General features: G+C 39.7%; 1 protein-coding gene across 2 annotated transcripts in view; it reads left to right on the top strand.

The window, feature by feature from the left end:
* Positions 1 to 24861, top strand: part of sec23a (Sec23 homolog A, coat complex II component) — a 91574-nt gene that overhangs the window by 26921 nt on the left and 39792 nt on the right. For both annotated transcript variants that reach the window (XM_043697863.1, XM_043697864.1), the window contains exons 7-8: positions 5305 to 5449; positions 15158 to 15316. In XM_043697863.1, coding sequence (XP_043553798.1) covers positions 5305 to 5449; positions 15158 to 15316 — 304 coding nt within the window. The remainder of the gene's footprint in view (positions 1 to 5304; positions 5450 to 15157; positions 15317 to 24861) is intronic.

The raw sequence follows: 24861 nt of genomic DNA, 5'->3' as shown, positions 1-24861 counted from the left end.
ACGACTATATGAAGTTATTGTAGATTAGTTAGTCTGGATCTTGTAGTTATGATGACAGCAAAACTATGCATGTTAGGTGTCATTTACCCTGTGAAACTGACAGCAACTTCTGGTATCTGCACATGCACAGTTAAATGCAGACATTTGCAAGTTAGTCATGGTTCTTTCTTGCACCTCCACAAGATCCTCTGCTGAAGTCTTTGCAGAGGGCTATCTTCAAAATCATTTCAGTAATGAGAACTATGCCTTTTATCTTGTAATATCACTCTTAAAAACTTATGATAAAAATTATGTCTCCTAATAAGATATAATTGAGATTTTAGTGGTATACTAAATTGTATCTTCCATAAATAAACCCTCTTGTCCTTGAAAACAAACACTATTTGTGTAATGTCAACTTTTTCCATTATGATACTTTCATAGAATCTCTACATTGTGGAAGCAGGCCATTCAGCCTATTGGGTCTACACTGACCCTCTGAAGAGCAACTCAGCCAGACCTACCCTATTCCTGTAACCCTACGTTTCCCATGGCCAATCCACCTAACTTGCCTATCTTCGGACTGTGGGAGGAAACCCATGCAGACACTGGGAGAAGGTGCAAACTCCACACAGTCGCCCAAGTGTCGAATCAAATCCAGGTACCTGGTGCTCTGAGACAGCAGTGCTAGACTTTGAGCCACAATGCCACCCATAGAGATTTAGTTTTTTAAAAAAGTTTCTTAAGGTATTTCAACTTTCAAAATGTACACCCCAATCCTATTTCACTCTGTAAAACCTTTAAGAAGTGCAAAATAATGAGTTCATTGTGCATTTTGATTGACTGTTAGAGAATTCTGCAATTAGGTTAACGACTTAGTCTGCTCGATGATAATTACTATTCTCAATACCTGGGGTTTCTCTGGACTTGGTCCAAGATTAAAATTGAACTCATGAAAAGTAAAATACATGTCATGGGCTATGCAAGGTCTTTGTGTGCAGCTTTCTTTTGAGATCAGTGGCAAGCCACTGTCTGCAAATTCCAGCTATGAATTGAAGTCATGAGAAAGCAAACCATTTGGTTACCTCTTATATAGTTCACTGAGGACATTCCTTGAAGTAGCAACACAGATATTTGTACTTTTCATGACCACTGAAATAATATCTTTTAGCAAAGATTCAGTTTTGAAGTAAAAGGAATACTTTTAATTTTAAAATTAGGAAAATTATGTTTATTAATTATTTGAGGATGCGTCAGTTCCATATTTTGCATGATCAGAGTGTACTTCAAAAAACCCCAAATTTAATTTCAAACAAAACATATTCTGAGATTCTGTTCTATATAATGTATAATCCAAAATTGCTGATAGTTACTTTGCTATATTTTAAATTTGGTAATTTTATATGTTCAAAACCCATGTGGCATTATTGTTGATGGAGAATCAAAGCATAATAGGCTAAGGTACATAGAATATCTGATTTGAATCCAGTAAAGATGGGTAGGATTTTCTGTTGTATGAATTTTTGGTAATAACCGTCCATCACTGAGAGAGCATGGCACATAGCTACACTAAATTAGTTCAGCCATATGGATAGCTACTGCACAGAATGACATAGTGGGTGAAATTCTGACTTGTTTCTGGTTTATTTGAGAAATTGTGGTTTAAATAACATCAGCCAGAGTTGAATATTATGTTTAGAGAATGCATAAAACTGCAGAATAATGCTAAATTTATTGTTTAATTTTTTAAATTATGCATTTATTTTAAAATATTTGAGTTGCAAATAGAGACATTTTCAATCAAGTTAATGGGAAAGAGCAAGTAGCTCAAATGATTTTAGTAGAATCTAAAATTTATTTCAAAATTATACCTTAATTGCGATTACATTATAAATAATTTTAATCGAGCTTTGTTTGAACATTTTGAACCTTCTACGGTCTTAGTAAAGATTTCTAAGGGGACCATTGTAATGGTAATATTTAAAGAAGTAATGGGCAGGTAGCTGAAGGATTTAACTTTGAGATCAGTTAAATGGCTTATAGGTCCTGTACTTTCCAATGTTTTTAAAGATATTAGTACTACAACTGAAATAATTTTTCTATTCTTAGCATCTAATGCCACTGTCTGATATTATAAGGCTTTACTTATGTGTAAGGTGTAATTCCCTCTATTCTGCCCAGACTACTTCATTCAATAAATTTAAGGCTCACTTCCATGTTGCTGGCCACCTTGATTTTGATGGGTTTTTTTTTCTATGTTCTACTCTAAGACTTCCTCTGACCTCTGATCAATTATGCCAAAATAAGGCCATTTTTCCCCCCATGGGCTAATTCTTAGCTCTGGATCTGGATCGAGGCTACCTCTTTTACGTTTGATTGTTACAGCCAATAAATAGACTTTCATCTCTGTGTGGCTTGAATTTGAGCAAAATATAAAGAGCCAGTGTCCAAACCACCACAAGCTTCTGCCACCAACTGGCTCTGTTCTAAGTGGGCACGTTATTTGCCAGGTCGGGGCACTTTTCTTTTCTTGCAGCTGCCTGGTATTAGATGAAATAGCTATAAGTTCCAAAAAATGACAGCTTTTAAATGCAACATGGAAAATTTATAATAAATTGATTATAGACTTCGCCAAAAGGAGTGCTGTAAATTCTGCTGCTTGTGCTGCTAGCTTCAATCTTTAAAATACCTGAATGATAGTGGTTTCAGTGGTACATCTAACCACAGTGTTATACTGAGGGTAGCCATAAGGCGATGCTTCATAGTCTCTAAAATTCCTGTTTTGAAGTCTCATTGTTGAGACAGAAGTAATCAATATTATTTTTTGCATGGCAATCTCTGCATTTAATTTCCTGTTCTAAAGTAAATTAGTTTCCCAAATTTCAGATGTTTTAATTTTAAAAATACTCTCTGGGATTTTAGGATCAAGTATTCTGGGATCAACTCTGGCTACTGGCTTTGCCTTTCTGAAATTCTCTTTTTTTTTCTTTGCAGTAAATGCTTTTATGGATATTTTAGGATTATTCTTGACGTTGCGCTAAGTCTGTATCAAAAGATAAAAATGAAATGAAGCATTGGCCCTGACTTAGAATTATACATAGCTGAATTCTTATTTTTCTTGTGGAAAGTTGTCTCATAGAAAAGAAATTATGGAGGAAACATTATGCCCTTTATATTTGCTTTATTTAATATTCAATTTTTCTCTGCTTTTGCTACCGATGTATTGTTTAGTACATGATTCATGAAAGCCTGCATCTTGGAAGTGCAATCTATTTGCATACTTCTGTTACTGAATATTGCAGCTCATTTCTCTGTAAACTAGCTGCATTACCAGGCCTGACTTCTGAACATAGAATTACTGATTTCCAGCATTCGCAGTTCTTTGGTTTTTTTGTAGAGAATTAGTTACAACATACCATTTATCAAATTCTGCCATAATCATCTCACTAACAGAAGGCATCTCAATGGTCCCAAGAAGAGTGCAAATAGTCAAGAATATCCAAATAAAAATAGGAAATCTTCACTGTCTATTGTTCATATATTTAGTGCCATTTCACCTTTAATGCATGCATGTTTTTCATAAATTCTGCATTATTTAAAGCAATAATGTTCACATGTTTAACATTAGAAGTGGTAATTTTTGATGGCTAAACAACAATGAATAGAAATATTCCATTTAGTATTGCAAAGGAATGAAAATGGAAATCCAAATGGAGGCCAATTAGGGGTATGGAAGAGGGGAATAATTATTAGTGAAGAATTAACCACAAAAGGCAGTGAGAAAAGAAATTGAAATGTCCAATGAACTGTAAGCAATCTAGCTGAGCTAGAAAATGAAATATAATGTAGTCAAAAGGAAAATTGCACCACCATCACAGAATTTTTACCTGTGACTAATTAAGATGGCCCCAGCACTGTAACAGGGTGCAAAACGTAACAGTGATGAACAGTAGTGCTTCATGTGGTTCAGCCAGATCCAGTAATGAATGATAAAATCTTCATATGCTAGATCAATCCTACACCCTTTATACTTGAGGGAGAAATGCATGCAAAATTGAGCAGTGATATAATTGAATTGTTTAACATGATGCAATGGTTTCACAGGTTTGGTCAAGGAAACAATTTGCCATGAAGAGGAATAACCTTACAAGCAGAGTTAGACTGTTTAGAAGCAATGTTAGAGAGCACTTTTTCACACACTCAACCAAAAAGCTATTGAGGCTGGGCCAATTCACAATTTCAAAGCTGAGATTGATCAATTTTTGTTCAGCAATTTGCAGCAAATGTTTCAAAGGTACAGGTAAAGGAGTGGTTGAGCAGATTGATGTTTGTAGAAGTGTTAGGGAAAATAGTAGCCAAAGACTAAGCAGTTTGGTGTTTTGCAGTGCAGTTATAAATAACTAGGTGGAGAGTTATTTTTTTCCTGAAAGGCATACCTAGAAGCTGGGTTTGAAGATGTATGTAAAAGGTAGAGAGGCCATGGTTTAGAATTTAAAGTATCAATTTGAATAGGGATGGTAAAAGGGAACAAGACGACAGCAAAATCGAAAGAGAGTGGGCAAAGTGACATGATCTGGAGATGGGGATTGGCTGAAGGGTAGTTGTTCAGTGCAGCCGAGGAGCCAAAAAGTGAGAAATACTTTAGTGAGAACTTTGAGAAATGCATGCTTTTGGATGGCTTTTCCAAAACCAATCCTCAGTAAACTTTACAATAACTAACATGATATGATTGTAAATGTTATTGCATATATTTCTGAAGAAAACGTGCCCATCAAGTATAATAGTTTTAACAATATATAATACATATTCATTTGGGTTTCAAATCAAAGACTTTAGAATAGATATATTTTCCAATTGCCCTTATTTATTTACTCTGAAAAGCTTCCAGGATTTCTGTCACCACTAGAATATCTTAGCCAAAACTCTTGATTTGTTTTTCCAGACAAAAAAAATTATCTTGTTGTCAATTCATGATATTCTTCAAAAATGCATAATTAGCAGCAGTTCCAACTTTTGGAAAAGTAGCAGGCACCGTCCGAATGTTAACAACGTACCTTGAACATTCAATCTTTCCAAAGCTCACTAATGGATAAATAGGGAATTGTCATCCATGCCATGAAACCAATGATCAGGCCAAGAAGTGTTTGAACATATTTGGAGCGTAGTAATTCCTTTTATGTCTCGTATTTTAATATTTTTGTTTATTAAATTTCTTGTTTTAATCTTGTATCTGTTTGATCGCTATTTTGGGATCTGAAACATCCTCAGCATAATTATCCTAAAGTGCCTGAAAATATTTTTTTTGTTAAAAAAATGATTTCACAGATTTTTGCAACCAGTTCAAAAAATTGACATGAACTTGACTGATCTTCTGGGAGAATTGCAACGTGACCCTTGGCCTGTACCACAGGGGAAAAGACCACTGAGATCCACTGGAGTTGCTCTATCCATTGCTGTTGGCCTGTTAGAGGTATGTGGCCCTTCAGGAATTCCACTCTATGTATTAACTTTGCAGCAGAGCTAATGTATTATCAGATAAAGCAGTGCTAACTCTTTTTGAATTCATCATAACCATATTAATTTTCCTTACACTTCTAGTAGAGTGGGAAGTATAACCTGAGCACTTATTTCATGTTGTTAGTTAACTGGTTATTTGGCTAAATGCTAATATGCTAGGTTGCACACCATTCCCCTTCCCACCTTTTTTCTGTCTCCTGTCTTCTGAGTGAGAGATGTCATTGATATTGCTCTTTCCTTCAACCAAGCCTTCAACTGGAGCTCTGGAATAGATTGATGTGGGAGTCAAGGAATCTTTAAGTTTTTATTAATTTCAAAATAGATCCTAGCAGTCTACAAATTATATCTGCATATTCTTCTTGTTTTCTGGTCGTAAAAATAATAAGTCACAATAAGAAGTAGTACTTTCTTGCTGTCCATTCTATTCTGTTATGCTTAATACAGAAGAGGGAGCTGTAAGACCTTTTTTTGGTCTTTTTGATTCTCAGTACAGCGATCCTGCAATGGAACAGAATGAAGGATAACACCGACATTTATCCTTTGGGGTAAAGTCAATTTCATGGGACTGTGTATTGTTGTTTAATGTATTCTTTAACGTGGCCCTTGTCCAAAGTGTAGCCTGTGGTGATCTGTTTCAATAAGTTATTGTGTGTTTCTGTGCAAATACTAGGTCTTTGTCCCAAGTGCCTCTTAACTGATAAATTGAAGTATTTTTTTTTTCATGTCACCCGTGTAACAATTTTCTGTTACTGCTTTGGGATTGCAAGGTTTGCCAAATTAAAGAGTAAGGAAAACACGTAATTTCAGTCCATATCCCTTGCCATGATAGGCGGCAGAAGCAAGATTGCCTTTTCTTCAAGTGCTGCACAGCCATTTTCCATAAAATCTTTACAATAGTTGCTGAATGAGAAGACCAGAGTCATTCTTTGCGTATTTTTGGATGACAAATCTAAGGGTGAGTCACTGTAACTCTGGCTGCTAATTCTGTAACTTGGCACCAGTGTCAATAAAAGTCCCTTTTAAATTAGAAGTGTTGGTCAAAATACTGTTTTTACTCTGAGAGGAAATATGATGTTTTAGAGGGTTCACACAATCTGTTTGGTACAAGTTTTTTTAAAAATGTTTCTCCCCTTTGAGATAAAGTGGGGAGGTGATGGAAGGATTCCTAGGCTAATTATCCATTAATTGAACAAGATCATGAATGCTGCTTCCATGCCCAACAAGTCCTAGTGTGGAACTTGGACTTGAACTTGAGCTGTTGGCCCAGAGGTGAGGTTATTACCATTATGCCACAAGACCCCTCTCTTTCTGTGACATTGTTTATTGACTGGAATTTTCCATATTAATTTTAAAGTAACTGACAAATCAGGCTTGTCAATCAATTTAATTTCAAATATGTATGTCCTATTCCTGGAATAGAGAACTTGATCATTGGAGAGAAAAACAAAAATGGCATCAGATTATTCATATTTAAACAGGCAAGTTTGATCCCATTTATTATCCTTTTGTGGACAATTTTCTTCTTTCTCACTTTTTTTTGTGAAAGTAATATTCTCTTCTTGGTGTCTTTAAAAAATATGACTTAATTACCATCAAAGATTCAATAATAGTATAACAAAGGAAAACAAACTATATCATCAGCATTCAAACTAAGGGCTGTATGCCCTTGTAATTTGACCCATGAGCCAAATTAAACTGGTGCACACAATCCACATAACTAACTTTATATTTCCACCCACATTGTCTTCTCATTGGTTTGACCTGTCTAATTATTGAGAATCTGGAGATTTGAGTGTTACTGGCAAATAAATTCTAAGAATGGCTCATGTTCACAGCTTAGTCAGAGACGTACAGCACGGAAACACAGCCTTCGGTCCAACTAGTCCATGCTGACCAGATATCCCAACCCAATCTAGTCCCACCTGCCAGCACCTGGCCTATATCCCTCCAGAGCCTTCCTATTCATTTACCCATCCAGATGCCGTTTAAATGTTGCAATTGTACCAGCCTCCACTTCCTCTGGCAGCTTATTCCATACATGTACCACCCTCTGTATGAAAAAGTTGCCCCTTAGGTCCTTTTTATAACTTTCCCCTCTAACCCTAAACCGATGCCCTCTAGTTCTGGACTACCCCACCCCAGGGAAAAGACTTTGTCTATTTATCCTATCTATGGCCCTCATGATTTTATAAACCTCTATAAGGTCACCCCTCAGTCTCCGATGCTCCAGGGAAAACAGCCCGAGCCTACTCAACCTCTTCGTATAGCTCAAATCCTCCAACCCTGGCAACATTCTTGTAAATCTTTTCTGAACCCTTTCAAGTTTCACAACATCTTTCCGATAGGAAGGAGACCAGAATTATGTGCAATATTCCAACAGTGGCCTAACCACTTTCCAAAACCTGGCTTCTTCCTGTACAGCTGCAACATGACCTCCCACTGTAAAACAACTGGTAAGTTTCTTTTGCCGTTTCTAAATCTTCAAAGTGTGCATTAATGAATCATATGTGCACACTTAACTTTAATTCATGTAATTAGCAACAATCTCTAACCAAAAATTTTAAGTGTAGGTTCTTAATTAATGTTATTTCCTTTACTCTGTAAAGAAAATGCCTTATTTCTAAACATATTGAACTTTCAAAAGCTGATTGGGGCAGATGTTCACAGGTAAAAGGACAGCTGGAAAATTGAAAACCTTCAGAAATTAGATAACAAGAGTCCAGAGACAGGTATATTCCTGTTAGGGTGAAAGGAAAAGCTGGTAGGTGTAGGGAATGCTGAATGACTAAAGAAGTTGAGGGTTTGGTTAAGAAAAAGAAGGAAGCATATGTCAGGTATAGACAGGAGAGTGAATCCTTAGGGTGTAAAGGCAGTAGGAATATACTTAAGGAGATCAGGAGGGCAAAAAGGGGACATGAAATAGCTTTGACAAATAGAGCTAAGGAGAATCCAGGGGGTTTTTACAAATACATTAAGGACAAAAGGGTAACTAGGGAGCGAATAGGGCCCCTCACAGATCAACAAGGCAATCTTTGTGTGGAACTGCAGGAGATGGGGGAAGATACTGAACAAGTATTTTGCATCATTGTTTACTGTGGAGAAAGACATGGAAGACATAGACTGTATGGAAATAGATGGTTACATTGTGAAAATCATTTTCAAGGTATGTAATCCTCCATATTACAGAGGAGGACGTGCTGGATGCCTTGAAATATATAAAAGTGGATAAATCCCCAGGACCTGATCAGGTGTATCCTCGACCTCTGTGGGAAGCTAGGGAAATTATTGCTGGGTCCCTTGCTGAGGTATTTGTATCATTGATAGTCACAGGTGAGGTGCTGGAAGACTGGAGGTTGGCTAACATGATGCCACTATTTAAAAAAGGTGGTAAGGATAAGCCAGGGAACTATAGACCGGTGGGCAATTTGTCGGAGGGAGGAAAGGACGTACATGTATTTGGGAAGATAAGGACTGATTAGGGATAGTCGGTATGGCTTTGTGTGTGGGAAATCATATCTCACAAACATGATAGAGATTTTTGAAGAAGTAACAAAGAGGATTTGATGAGGGCAGCGCGATGGATGTGATTTATATGGACTTCATTAAGTTTCTCATGGGAGACTGGTCAACAAGGTTATTTGTCATGGGATACAAGGAGAACTAGCTATTTGGATATAGAACTGGCTTGAAAGTAGAAGACAGCAGGTGGTGGTGGAGGGTTGTTTTTCAGACTGGAGGCCTGTGACCAGTGGCGTGCCACAAGGATCAGTGCTGGGTCCTCTAGCTTTCATCATTTGCATAAATGATTTGGATGTGAGCATAAGAGGTATAGTTAGTAAGTTTGCTGATGACGCCAAAATTGGAGGTGTAGTGGACAGTGAAGAAGGTTACCTCAGATTACAATGGGATCTTAATCAGATGACCAAATAGGCTGAGAAGTGGCAGATGGAGTTTCATTTAGATAAATGTGAGGTGCTGCATTTTGGGAAAGCAAATCTTCGGAGGATTTATACACTTAATGGTAAGGTTCTAGGGAGTGTTGCTGAACAGAGACCTTGGAGTGCAGGTTCGTAGCTCCTTGAAAGTAGAGTCACAAGTAGATGGGATCGTGAAGAAAGTGTTGGTATGCTTTCTTTTATTGGTCAGAGCACTGAGTACAGGAATTGGGAGGTCATGTTGTGGCTGTACAGGACATTGGTTAGACCACTGTTAACATATTGTGTGCAGTTCTGGTCTCCAAGGATGTTGTGAAACTTGAAAGGGTTCAGAAAAGACTTACAAGGATGTTGCCAGAGTTCGAGGATTTGAGCTATGGGGACAGGTTGAATAGGCTGGGGCTGTTTTCCCTGGAGCGTCGGAGGCTGAGGGGTGACCTTATAGATGTTTACAAAATTATGAGGGGCATCGATAGGATCAATAGACAGTCTTTTCTCTGGGGTGGGTGAGTCCAGAACTAGAGGGCATTGGTTTAGGGTAAGATGGGAAAGATATAAGGGACCTAAGGGGCAACATTTTCACGTGGAGGGTGGTACGTGTATGGAATGAGCTGCCAGAGGAAGTGGTGGAGGCAAGTACAATTGCAACATTTAAGAGGCATCTGGATGGGTATATGAATAGGAAGGATTTGGAGAGATATGGGCCAGGTGTTGGCAGGTGGGACTGGATTGGATCAGGGTATCTGCTTGGCATGGATGAGTTGGACCGAAGGGTCTGTTTCTGTGCTGTACATCTCCATAACTCTATGTTCCCCAATCTCCAGTCAAGCTTTTAATCAGATTTTTATTTCCCCCTCATTTGCCAACTTTACCTGACTATGTTTACAAGAATTTTCCACATGAGAAATGCTATGTAAACACAAGTTACTGTTGCTACAAAAGTAGCTAAATTTTGAATTGTATTTATTTTTTTTTCTGTGAAAAAAGTGGCATTGCCTTTTAATACCTGCAGAGGGAGAACCTGAGCTTTAAAGAAATGACCTGCCCAATAGACAGGCTGCATGGTACCTGTTTCCTTTAATGTAGAAGATTAAGAGATGATCCTAGTATAGAATCACATCTCATTGAAATGTTCAAGATTGTTCAAGGAATTTATAGAAAACATGAAGGAAGCTGTTTTCTTTGCTGGGGGATTCCAAGCTATGATGTTAATAGAGCTAGGAGTGATGTCTGACAAGCATTTCTTCCCGTAAAGGGTAATGAAAATCTAGAACTCCACATCCCAATAAGCCGTTGAAGCTGAAAGTTAGTTTAAAACCTTTAGCTCTGTGATAGCAAGAGATTTGTTTAGCAAGGTCTTCAAGAATTAAAGAAACCAAAGTGGATAGATTAAGATACAGAATAGCTGTGATCTAATTGAACAGCAGACCAGACTCAAGGATGAGATTAGCTTGCTCCTATATCCCTGACTATTGAATTACAGCACAGTAGCCGACTACTGGCTTTATATCATGTCTATGCCAGTGGCATACTCTTCAACTACAGCTACTCATTATAATCTCATAACTCTGCCCTCTTGCTGTACATTTTTCTTTATTTTCAAATATTTTTCCAAAGTTTTAAGTTGGATCATTTGTGCATCAAGAGCATTTATAATAAAGCAGTAGATATCCCTTTGTATGCACAAAGCTTAACAGGCTCAGGCACGGGCATGTGCCATTCTGGCATCAGACACAGCCAAAGGCCAGTTGTTACATATTTATGAAATTATTGCCAAATATTTTCAGCCAGCTGTCCATGATTGTTTACCGCAATTTAATCAATAAGCTGCTTTTAACGGTTAATAAGTCAATTTTAGGCCTTCAGCATACATATTTATGCAAATCCCCGGATTCTGGAGCACAATATCCAGGCTTGAGCTGAAAAGTGGCAAATAACATTTGTGCCACACAACTGTGAGGTAGTGGCCATCTTCAATAAGGGGCAATGTTATTTTCAATGATACTGCCATCATTCAGGTCCTCTCTTTTAACATCCTGGGGGTTACCATTGATTAGAAACTGAATTGAATGGGCCATATAAATGGTGCAAGAGTAGGTCAGAGGCTAGGAATGCTGCAACAAGTAACTCATTTCATGACTCCCCAAAGCCTATTCACCACCTCCAAATCTGGAATGTGATGGAATGCTTTCCATTTACTTGGATGGGTGTACCTCTAACAACACTCGAAGTTTGACACCATCCAGGACAAAGCAGCTGGCTTGATTGCAACCACATCCGCAGTTATACACTCCCTCTGTCACCAATGCTTAGTAGCAGTTGTATGTACTATCTGCAAGATGCAGAAATTCACCAGAGCTCCTAGATAGCACAAACCCACAGCCACTTCCATCTAAAAGGACAAGAGCAGCAGGTACATGGGAGCATTGCCATCTGCAAGTTCCCCACTGAGCCAATCACCATCTTGACTTGGAAAAATGTTGCTACTTCTTCAATGTTGCTGGAATTCCTTCCCTAACAACATGTGGGTCTATCTACAGCAGGTCAAGAAGGCAGCTCACCACCACATTCTCAAGGGCAAGTCAGGAAGAGTAACATGTCGTTTCAGACAACGATGTGCGCATCCCACGATTGAATGAAAACAAAATTAATTCCTCAGATTCTCATGTTCATAAAAACTGGATCGCCTTGTATATCCCTGTGCCTTTTTTTTACATTTATATTGCTTGCATTCACCCATTTTACATTATTACTTTTGGTGAAGGTTTTTACACTTACATTCCTGATTAATGTTTACTTTGCTATTTCTCCTGGAACTCGGATTGCATTGTGTGTGAGAGAAATTTGGTTATTTCCTTATTTTAGCATGTTAATTTCAGCCCGGGGACTAAACATTCAGTGGCAATATGGATACAGAATTGTCTAAGCGACGAACAGTGGAAAACTGGGGTTAAGAGTTGCGTTTGAGTGGAGGGAGGAAAAAGGTTGTGTTCCCCAGGCATTGCTATCAAGATCATTGCTGTTATTATAAAAGCAAATTACTGCAGATTAAGGAAATATAAAATTTAAGTTGTAAATCCTAACAGTACACTGAGAGGAGATCAGAGATGGAAGTGTGTTGCTGGAAAAGCGCAGCAGGTCAGGCAGCATCTAGGGAACAGGAGAATCGACGTTTCGGGCATTAGCCCTTCTTCAGGAAGAAGGGCTAATGCCCGAAACGTCGATTCTCCTGTTCCCTAGATGCTGCCTGACCTGCTGCGCTTTTCCAGCAACACACTTCCATCTCTGATCTCCAGCATCTGCAGACCTCACTTTCTCCACTGAGAGGAGACAAGCAGGGCAAAGATTTCTGGTCCATGACCAGAAATATTAACTCTTCTATCTGCATACGCTGCCTGACCTGCTGAGGATTTCTAACATCATCTACTTGGAAATGATGTAATTCCAAAGTTTACAATGAATTGAATCCTAAAAATGTAATTGACATTGAGAAGGATAGTAACATACTTCAGGAGGATGAAATCAGTGCAGAGAAATGTGAAATGATTTTAGTAGGATGAATGAGGAATAGACAATATCAATAAATGGTACAATTTTGAAATGGATTCAGGAACAGAGATCTCGGGTTACATCTTTAAAGATGACAGAATGACTTGAGGAGAATTCTAAAAAATACAAATGGAACCCTTGGTGTTCTTAACAGGAATAGGGTACTAAAGCAACTGCTGTCACTATAGTTAGTGATGGATGTAGATAAGGTTTAACGTGGTAGATCAAATAAGCTGCATTTTGGTTGATAGTGTTGAGTTCGTGTTGGACTGCAATCAACAAGCAGAGAATAATCCATCACATTGCTGATTATGTGCCTTGTAGACATTAGTCAGGATCTAAACAGGGGAGAAGTTAGATATTCCCACCAAATTCTGAGCTCCTCTGACCTGCTCTTATAGCCACAGTATTTATGTGGCTGGTCCAGTTCAGTTTCTGGCTAATGTTAATCCTCAGTTGTACACTGAGTGAATTGAATTGTCTGAAGTATGGCATCAACACTGCTGTGAATATGGAGAAGCTAAAATAGATCATACTGTCAGCACTGACTGAAAGGGTTGCAAGTGCTTGATTCTGTGCATGTCATTGGGAGCCAGTTAGGTTCTCTTTTGTTGGAGATAATCATTCCCTCTCACTTATGTGGCATGCTTGTTATTTCCAATTATTCACCCAAACCTTAATGAAGTCTGAATCTTGTTGCATATTGAGGACAGACAGCTTCTGTATCTGAAGAGTTGAGAATGATGTTGAATATTGTGAAGTCATCAGCAAGCATTCCACATTTGGTCTTATGATGCGGGGAAGGTTGTGGATGAAACCGTTGCAGCCTTTCTCTAAAGAAGACCTGCAGCAATACCCAGGACAGGGGCGATTGTCCTCCATTAACCAAAACCTGATTCCCATTGACTCCAGTTCTGCTAAGAGTTCTTGGTGCTGCATTGGTGAAATGCTGTCTTGCCGTCTCACCTCACAATTTTTAGTTACAACTTTGCAGTCCATGTTTGGCTTTAATAAGATCAGGAGCCAAGTGGCTATGGTGAAACCAAAACTGGGAATCACCGAATAGGTTACTGTTGTGTAACTGTCGCTAGATAGCACTGTTGACAACACCTTCCATTACTTTGCAGATGATTAAGAGTAGAATGTTGAGGTGGTAATTAGCTGCATTGGTTTAATCCCAAAAGGCTTTAGAGGGATGTGGGCCAAACACAAGCAAAAGGATTAGTTCAGTCTAAGAAAACTGGTCAGCATGGACAAGTTAGGCCAAAGGGCCTTTTCTGTGCTCTATGACTGAATGACTTGTGAACAGAGTGTACCTGGATGATTTTCCACACTGTTGGCTAGATGTCAGTTGTAGCTGTATTGGAGCAGTTTGGTCTGGGGAGTTGCAAGTCTTCAGGTCTACTCCATAAAGTTGTTAGGTGCCTTTGCACTATTCATTGCCTTCAGCCATATCTTGATACTTTCTGGAGTGAATTAAGCTGGCTGAAGACAGGCTTCTACACTGTTGGAAGCTTGAGGAGAAAGCCAAGCTGGACCATAAGTTCAACATTTCTGTCTGAGGAGGTTGCAAATGTTTGAGCCTTGTACTCTGCACTGATGTGCTGAGCTCCAGCGTCATTTATGATTGTGATACACTTGTCAACTCCGGTAAGTTATTATTTGTCCACCATGACACATTCCAACATCTATTACCATATTTGATTTTTTTTTAATAACTGTGCACAGGCAGTTGTTTTCTGTATGTTGACATTTAAATCTATCTTGTTTATTCACATGTTTGTCTTTCAGTGTTATGCAAAGTAAAACTGACCTACCATGCTGTAATTGTAAAAAATAATCCTGATAATATCACTGACCAGCTCTGTAGGCATTGAATTTTTTTGTCCTATCGAGTAAAGTTGAAACTCATGCAGAGAAACTTATTGAACTCCCTGTAATACTGCAGCATTCAGAATCAGTATTCATTTCAAATTATCCAAGATTGGATGAAGTATATAAACCATTGAATATTTAGGAAAAGTTATCTAAATTGGTATAAGTTATTCAGGATTTTTAGCTTATCCTTACAGAAGTACTAATAAATTGCCATATTGTACATTAGTGGTTTTGATTAATTTCTTAACAGGTTATATTTGCTCCTGTGTTTTCATTTGATGTTTCTTCTTTTAAAATAGTGCACTTTTCCCAATACTGGAGGTCGTGTGATGTTGTTCATTGGGGGCCCAGCCACACAAGGACCAGGAATGGTTGTGGGTGATGATCTAAAGACACCTATCAGGTCTTGGCATGATATTGAGAAAGACAACATTAAATATATGAAGAAAGCCATGAAGGTAAATATTATGCACATCTTTTCCTAAATTGGAACAAAAGTAGGCTATGTAACCATTCCAGTCTATTCTGCTTTTCTGTGAAATCATGGCTCATATGTGATCCAACTTCATAAAGCCACCTTTATCCTATATTACTTAATACCCTGTGAAAGAGTTCCAAATCTCTTCTGGTTTATTTGTGGTAGTTTTCCTTATTTTGTTTGCAGCTCTGTGGCCCTTTGTCCTGAATGCCCAACAGTAGTTTCTCTTAATCTATCTTCTCAATTCTCTTTAATATCTTGAAGACTTTGAAAATTAAAGCAGAGGAGTTGAGGGAGAAAAGGGAAGAGTTCAAATGGTCGATGGGAAGGCGAGGGAAAGGTGGAAATTACAAGCAAAGTTGATGGAATTTTCCTGGGCAAGAGCAGGAATCAACATTGAGACTGTCAATGATGTATCAGGAGAAGAGATAAGGGGGAGTACCTGAATAGGGTTCGAACAATATTTCACGTATTTCAAGAAAGGACAGGCATATCAGACCCATCCAAATTCTAATGTCAACATCTCCTGTTTCGAGGAATTGCCAGTTGGACAATACTTCAACATTATCTCAACTCTTTGACTCCTTCGACTTGAGCAATTGCTAACCAAGTAATTTATTTGCTCCACTTCTATGAGGTAGCAGGTTCATTGCAGGAATTTTATTGGATGTGTCTGGAAAGCCATACAATTAACGTTTTAAAACACCCTTTGACCACTATTATAGTCATCTGTTCAAAAAACAATCAAGTAGATTCATCAGTTTTAGCCTGCTCTTTAATAATCCATGCTGGATCTCTTCAATCAACTATATTGCTCAGGCATAATAATTTTGGAGCATTCTCTCTCTGGTTAAATAGTGGTATTCATAGGATGACAGCTATACTAATCCTTTTTACTATTCTAATTGCTAATCCAAAGTAATTATTCAACCTTTTTACTATTTCCTTGTGAATATTACAGTAAACGGCATGATGGCACAGCGGTTAGCACTGCTGCCTCACAGCACCAGGGTCCCAGGTTCGATTCCAGCCTCGGGTGACTGTCTGTATGGAGTTTGCATATTCTCCTCGTGTCTGCATGGGTTTCCTCCGGGTACTCCGGTTTCCTCCCACAATCCAAAGATGTGCAGGTCAGGTGAATTGGCCATGTTAAATTGCCCATCGTGTTAGGTGCATTAGTCAGCGGGGAATGGGTCTGGGTGGGCTACTCTTCGGAGGGTCGGTGTGGACTGGTTGGGCCAAAGGGCCTGTTTCCACACTGTAGGAAATCTAATCTAATCAAAACAGTGAACGTACCTCATGCATATCTAATTTTTGTTTAAAAGAACAAGCAGATTAAGACACTTTATAAATTGACATTTCTTGTGATGTTTCTTATGACATCTCTATCTGTAAGTTATTCTGTAAGGAGATGCGAGGCTTTAACTCTTAGTCTTCTATTTCTTCACTGTCTTAGATGAGGAGAGAGAAATAGAGGGGTGGACAAGTTGAGAGGCAAGTCCAGAGTTTAGGCCTTCAGTTGAAAGGATGGCTGCTTCATGGAGCATTTAAAATTGAAGACTAAAGAGGCCAGAATTGCAGGAGTGCAGAGATATTAGTGGATTTTAGGGCTGGAAGAGATAACAGATAAGGTGCTAGGCCCTGGATGGATGGGAATTTTAAAATGAAGATATTTCTTAACTGGTAGCTAATGCAGGTCAGCGAGCACAGTGGTGATGGGTGATCAGGACCTGAAGCATGTTAGTATATAAATGCTACAGTGTAGGATAAGTTAAAGTTTCTGGAGAATGGAAGATGAGAGTTCGGTGTGACAAGGTTAGAGGTAACATGGGCAAAGTTGAAGGTTTCATGAGATTCTATCACGGAAGGAATGAATCATCTTAATGATGGGACAGCTTTGATGAACAGAGGCTAATCGTAGGTCAAAAACAGTTGTCTGGTTTAACACCAAATGATTGCCAGTCGATGTCTCAGGAATAGATTTTATGGTGTAGTTAAAGACTATGATCTTGATCTTCCCAACATTTAGTTGCCAAGAATTCTACTCAGGATTAATGGTGCTGGAAAAGCACAGCAGGTCAGGCAGCATCCAAAGAGCAGGACGATCAACTTTTCAGGCAAAAATCCTTGATCGGGAAATGGCTTTTGCCCGCAACATCAGTTTTTTTTTTCCTGCTCCACGGATGTGGAACAGTCAAAACAAGTGATGTATGTTGTCAGTGTACTTGTGGAACCTGGCGTTATGTCTTTTGGTGCTGTTACTGAGACTCGACAATTGGATTAGCTGAAGGCTGGAACCAATAATTGGTCCTCGGGGAACACCAGAGGTGATGTGTGATAACAGGAAGAGAGACCATTATAATGATTCCCTGGCTAAATTAGATTGATTAGAATAAAATTAAAGCTGGTATACCTTCACCCATTTAGATGATAGAGAAAAACCTACTCTTGTTTTCCCCTCCATCCTTATCTGTCTCAATTTCCCGATACCCACCCCAACCTCCCCATACCCAAATGCACCTCCTCCCTCCCCTTGCATTCACAATTTTATATACAGAGATCCCAACTTCAATGCTATTAAAAATATTAGGAAACATTGTAACCATCTGAAACTAGTTCAGCAATGCAACTATATTTGTTTAGAATGTTGGCTTTAAGATCTATTTTGGTCAATGGCCACAATAATAAAAAAAGAGAAAACATATTGTTGATGCAAACAGCAGCTTGATCACCTTTCTGTGTAAAAACTAATTGTTTCCTTTCTCCAAATTTGTACATTCATTCTGAGTCCTCTTCTACTTATTATTTACTCTTCCTGCCCAAGAATGGGAATGAAGAAATTGATGGTAACACAGATAACTAGTTTCTAATCTTGGAGATGTTGCATATTTGCAAAAAAAGACAAAGCATTAAAAAAACACAAGAAAAAGGAGCAGGTCGGTCAAATGATTCCTTAGGTCTGCACGGCAATTCAGTATGGTTTTGGCTAATCTGAGAACAAACAAAACTTACAGCCCAGGAACAGGCCCTTCAGCCCTCCAAGCCTGAGCCGATCCAATCCAAATCCACTGTCTAAACCTGTCTCCCAGTTCCTAAGCATCTGTATCCCTCTGCTCCCTACCTACTCGTGCATCTGCCCAGACACATCTTGAATGAATCTACCATGCCTGCCTCTACTACCTCTGCTGGCAACATGTTCCATGTACCTACCACCCGCTGTGTAAAGTACTTGCTGTGTGTATCCCCCTTGAACTTTTCACCTCTCATCTTGAAAGTGTGACCTCTTGTTATTGAATCCTTCACCCTGGGGAAAAAGCTTATCTCTATCTATCTGTCTGTACCCTTTATGGTTTTGTCGACCTCAATCCGGTCCCCCCTCAATCCCCTTTTTTCTAAAGAAAACAATCCTAACCTATTCAACCTCACTTCATAGCTAGCACCTTCCATACCAGGCAACATCCTCGTAAACCTTCTCTGCACCCTCCCCAAAGCGTCCACATTCGTTTGGTAATGTGGCAACCAAATCTGTACACGGTGTTCTAAATGCGGACAAACCAATGTCTTGTACAATTTTACCATGACCTGCCAGTTCTTATACTCAATACCCTGTCCGATGAAGGCAAGCATATCATATGCCTTGACCACTCTACTGACCTGTGCAGCAATCTTCAGGGTCCAGTGGACCTGAACTCCCAGATCTCTCTGCTCATCAACATTTCGAAAGGCTCTTCCGTTTATTGTATAATTTGCTCTAGAATTAGACTTCCCAAAATTCATCACCTCACATTTGTCTGAATTGAACTCCATTTACCACTTTCCTGCCCAACTCTCCAGTCTATCTATATTCTCCTGTATTCTATGCTTTCTGCTACTCCACCAATCTTTGTGTCATCTGCAAACTTGCTGATCATACCAACAGTGCCCTCTTCCAGATCATTTATGTATATCACAAACAACAGTGGCCCCAACACTGATCTCTGTGGAACACCAGTGGTCATCTTTCTCTATTTCGAGAAACTCCCTTCAACTACTACTGTTTGTCTCCTGTTGCTCAACCAGTTCTTTATCCACCTAGCTAGAACGCCTTGCACACCATGTGACTTCACTTTCTCCATTAGCTTACCATGAGGAACCTTATCAAACGCCTTACTAAAGTCCATGTATATGACATCTACAGCCCTTCCTTCATCTATCAACTTGGTCACTTCCTCAAAGAACTTTATTAAGTTGGTAAGGCACGATCTCCCCCGCACAAATCCATGTTGCCTATCACTGATAAGCCCATTCCTTTCCAAATATAAATAGATTTTATCCCTCAGTACCTTCTCTAGCAACTTTCCCACCACTGACGTCAGGCTGTATTTACCCAGAATATCCCCACTACCCTCCTTGTACAGGGGGACAACATGAGCAAATCTCTAGTTTTCTGGCGCTTCACCTGTGTTTAATGATGCTACAAAGATATCTGACAGGGCCCCAGCTATTTCCTCTCTTGCCTCCCTCAGCAACCTCGGATAGATCCCATCCAGTCCTGGGGATTTGTCCACCTTAATAACCTCTAACGTATCCAACACATCTTCCCTTCTTAGGTCAACGTGATCCAGAGTGATCAAACTTCTATCTTTAATCTCAACATTCATCATGTCCCTCTCCTCAGTGAACACTGAGGCAAAGCAATCATTCAGAATCGTACCCATTCTCTAAGGTTCGACACACAACTTTCCTCCTTAGCCTTTAGTGGATCAATCCTTTCTCTAGTTACCCACTTGCTTCTTATGTAAAAAAAAGGCTTTGGGATTCTCCTTAATTCTGCTCACTAAAGCTATTTCATGACCCTTTTTAGCCCGCTTGATTCCTTGTTTAAGATTGGTCCTACTCCTCCGATATTCCTCCAGGGCCCATTCTGTTCTTAGCTGCCTGGACCTTACATATGCTTCCCTTTTCCTCTTGGCTAGTACAATTTCTCTTGTCACCCACAGTTCACAAATCTTGCCTTGCCTTTCCTATCCTTTGCTTTCAGCAGGACATGCCTATCCTGCACTATCTTTAACCTATCTTTGAAAGCATCCCACATATCAAATGTGGATTTCCCTTCAAATAGCTGTGTCCAATCCACATTTCCCAGCTCCTGCCTAATTTTGATATAATTGACCTTGGCCCAGTTTAGTACTCTTCCCTTAGGACTACACTCATCTTTGTCTACGAGTATTCTAAAACTTAGAGAATTGTGGTCACTGTTCCCAAAGAAAACCCCACTGCAACTTCTACCACCTGACATGGCTCATTCCCCAACACCAGATCCAATATGGCCCCTTCCCTTGTCAGACTACTGACATACTCCTCGACGTATCTTACAAGTTCTGCCCCATCCAGACTTCTGACACTAAGTGTATCCCAGTCAATATTGGGAAAATTAAAATCTCCCATCACCACCACCACCACCCTGTTGCCTCTACAACTTTCCATAATCTGTTTACCTATTTGTTCTTCTGCCTCACGCTCACTGTTGGGAGGCCTGTAATTGATCCCCAACAATGTAACTGCACCCTTCTTATTTCTAAGCTCCACCCATAATGCCTCACTACTCAAGCCCTCCATTGTGTCCTCCTTTAGCATAGCTGTGATATCATCCTTGACCAGCAATGCAACTTCTCCGCTCTCTCACCCCCACCCCCCCAACAACCCTTTTACTTCCCTCCCTGTCCTGTCTGAAGCGTCTATATCCTGGAACATTACGTGCCAATCATGCCCTTCCTTCAACCAAGTTTCTGTGATTGCAATAATGTCATACTCCCAGGCACCAATCCAAGCCCTAAGTTCACCTGCCTTACCCACTACTCTGCTTGCATTATATGCACTTCACACCACCAGTTCTTTTGTGTTCATCTGCTCTCTGCCTGCTCTTCCCCTTATTAATGCTCACTTCACGATTCTTACAGTCTCCAGTTTTCCACCTCGCTGTCTACTTGTCTTCTCTTCTGGTTCCCAGCCACATTAGTTTAAACCCTCCCCAACAACAGTAGCAAAAACTCCCCCCAAGGACATTAGTTCCAGTCTGGTTCAGATATAGACCATCTAATTTGTAATAGTCCCACTTTCCCCAGAACCGGTCCCAATGTCCAACAAATCTGAACCTCACCCTCCTACACCATCCCTTAAGCTACATGTTCATCCTGCCTATTCTTTCTTTTCTACGCTGGCTAGTGTGGCACTGGTAGTAATCCCGAGATCACTACTTTTGAGGTCTTCCTTTTTAACTTCTCTCCTAGCTCTCTGAATTCTTCAGGACCTCATCTCGTTTTTTACTTATATTGTTGGTGCTTGAATACATCAAAACAACTAGCTGTTCACCTCTTTTAGAATGCTCTGCAGCCGATTGGTGGCATCCCTGATCCGCGCACCTGGGAGGCAACATACTATCTGGCAGTCTCGTTTTCAGACACAGAACCGCCTATCTACTCCCCTTAGAGAATCCCTTATGACTGTGGCCCTACAAGTCTTTTTCCCGCCCTTCTGTACACCAATGCCTGCCACACTGCCATGATCCTGGCAACTGCTGCCCTCCCCTGGTGAGCCATCTCCCCCAACAGTATCCAAAACAATATACCTGTTTTGGAGGGAGATAACCGCAGGGGACACCTGTACTGCCTTCCTACTCTTTCTGCCTTTAGCTCACCCATTCAATGTTTCACTCAGCAATTCTAACCTGAGGTGTGACCAGTTCACTAAATGTGCTCTCCACGACCACCTCAGCATCGCAGATGTTCTACAGTGAGTTCATCCATAGCTCCAGAGCCATCATGCAATCAAACGAGAGCTGCAACTGGACACACTTCTGCAAGTGTAAGAGTCGGGAACGTCAGCCACTTCCCTGAACTCCCACATCAAGCAAGAGGCACATGCACGAGTCTGAGGTCCCCTGCCATTGTAAGCCTTAGCTTTATATCAACTAACTAAAACCAAACAATGCATTTAAATATATAAAAGAAAAGAGAGAGGAAAAAACAAGAACTTTACCTTACAGAGTCTTTTTTTTTCCTTCAGGTTAGAGGAGGTGGGGATGGGGGGTGGAAGGGAGATACCACATGTGTAGTATCTCTGATTTAGCTGCTGCTCAAATTTATACCAAGTCCTTACCTTCCCGGCAACCTCCTGTTCTCCACGTCACTTCCGCTCTATCTCTCGCTGCACCCGGACAGAAAAAAAAATCTTACGCTGAATAGGCTGGGGCTATTTTCCCTGGAATGTCAGAGACTGAGGTCACCATATAGAGGTTTATAAAATCATGAGGGGCATGGATAGGGTAAATAAACAAGGTCTTTTCCCTGGTTTGGGAACTAGTGGGCGTAGGTTTAGGGTGAGAGGGGAAAGATTTAAAAGCGACCTAAGGTTCAACTTTTTCTCACAATGGGTGGTACATGTATGGAATGAGCTGCCAGACGAAGTGGTGGAGGCTGGTGCAATTGTAATATTTAAAAGGCATCTGGATGTATATACAAATAGGCAGGATTTAGAGGGGTATGTGCCAAATGCTGGCAAATGAACTAGCTTAGGTTAGATTATCTGGTCAGCGTGGATGAGTTGGACTGAAGGGTCTGTACATCTTTGACTAAGTTTCCAACCCATTTCCCATATTCCTTGATTCCCCAGTATACCAACAATCTCTCTATCTCACCCTTTAAATATTTTCAGGAGTGGAGCATCTGCAATCTTTTGGAATAACAATTCCACAGGTGTTCCCTCGTTTTGAGTGAAGAGATTTCTGCTTCTCTTAGTCTGAAATGATTGGAGCCTGATCCTGAGAATGTGTGTCTGTTTTCTAAATTCCCCAGCTGAGAAACAACTTCAATACATAACCATTCAAACATTTTCATTCTTCTTAACTCCAATGAATATAGTCCCAGTAATGTAACATGCTAACATATTGTCCCAACTCATCTCGCTCTCGCCTTGTTTGGAGTCAGAGTTATACAGCACAAAAGCAGGCCCTTTGGTCCAACTCATCCATGCTGACCAGATATCCTCAACTGACCTCATCCCATTTTCCAGCATTTCGTCAATATATCTCCAAAATCTTCTACTCATGTACCTATCCAGATGTCTTTTAAATGTTGTAATTATACCCCCTCAGTTACGTCCAATCTTTTTGGAAATCCAAATATACAACATTTCTTGCCTTTTTTTTAATCTACCCCACCTCATTAAGAAATTCCAATTACTTTGTTAAATATGATTTCTTTGAATAAAAAAGCATGTTGACCTTATTCATATTTTTTTGGAGCATTGCTAAGATGCTTTTAATGGATTCCAGAATTTTCCAGGTGACTAATGTTGGATTTTATTTTCTTGAACTGCTCCAATACTTTACCTCCATTAATATTAATTCCCTTAGTTTTCTGTCTTATTAATCTATTGGTTAGGCTCTCTTTCTGGAATGTGACTTGTGCCTTATAGTATGTAGCTGTATTGCTGGAACAGCACAGCAGGTCAGGCAGCATCTAGGGAACAGAAGATTCGACGTTTCGGGCACATGAATGTGCCCGAAACGTCGAATCTTCTGTTCCCTAGATGCTGCCTGACCTGCTGTGCTGTTCCAGCAATAAAGTTTCAGCTTTGATCTCCAGCGTCTGCAGACCTCACTTTCTCCCCTTATAGTATGTAGACAATGCATTATTTGTTCAGTTTCTGCTGTTTCTAGGAGAGTTTTTCCTGTTTCTTCCTCTAACAGAACAAGATTTACTTTAGGCATTTTTAAAAATGTCTACATGAAAGTTCTTATTATCTGCTTTCGTTGTCCTGGTTCGTTTACTTTCTCATTATGTTTTCTTTCTCTTTTTAATCAACCCTATGGTGCCCTTTGGGATCAAAGGTTGTATGGAGAAAGCAGGAGAATGGCCTAAAGAAACATACCAACCATGATTGAATGTTGGAGCAGCGATGATGGGCCAAAAGGCCTAATTCTGCTCCTGGATCTTTTGGTCTTTGCTGATTTCCGAGACACCCAGAATCCAGAGACTTATCATTAATCTTTGCGACATACAGGCCTCCTTCTCTCACCTCATGCTGTCCATAACTTCCTTAGCAACTGTTGTATGCTTTTTGCTTAGCTTTTTTCTTTTCCAGCGATATATGTTTGTTAAACAGTTTAAATTGCTTGTTTAATTGTTCCCAATGTCTATTATACTTTTTGTTTTTTGCCCAAGCAACTTGGCAAGCTTCCCCCTTTTGTTGAGGACTAGAAGATGCTTTCAAACAATATGGAATTCAGTTTTATCTTGACCACCTTTTCTAAGCCGATCATTTCCAATGAGATGGCAATTTAACCTTGCCATATTGCAAATTACTAGATTCTAGTGTAGGTTTATACCTGGTCTACGCAAAATGTATTTTGTATTGTCAATAAAGCACTTTACAAATTCATCTTCCAGGCCCTTTTACCAATTTGAGTTGTCCAGTCTAAATGAAAGTTCAAGTCAACTACTGGTACAAGGTTGCCTTCATATTAAATTTCAATTATTTCTCACT

The sequence above is a fragment of the Chiloscyllium plagiosum genome, chromosome 10 (genome assembly GCF_004010195.1).
Source record: "Chiloscyllium plagiosum isolate BGI_BamShark_2017 chromosome 10, ASM401019v2, whole genome shotgun sequence".
NCBI classification, from domain to species: Eukaryota; Metazoa; Chordata; class Chondrichthyes; order Orectolobiformes; family Hemiscylliidae; genus Chiloscyllium; species Chiloscyllium plagiosum.
Note: the sequence above shows the minus strand (reverse complement) of the source record. Positions and strands in the feature narration are given on the sequence as shown.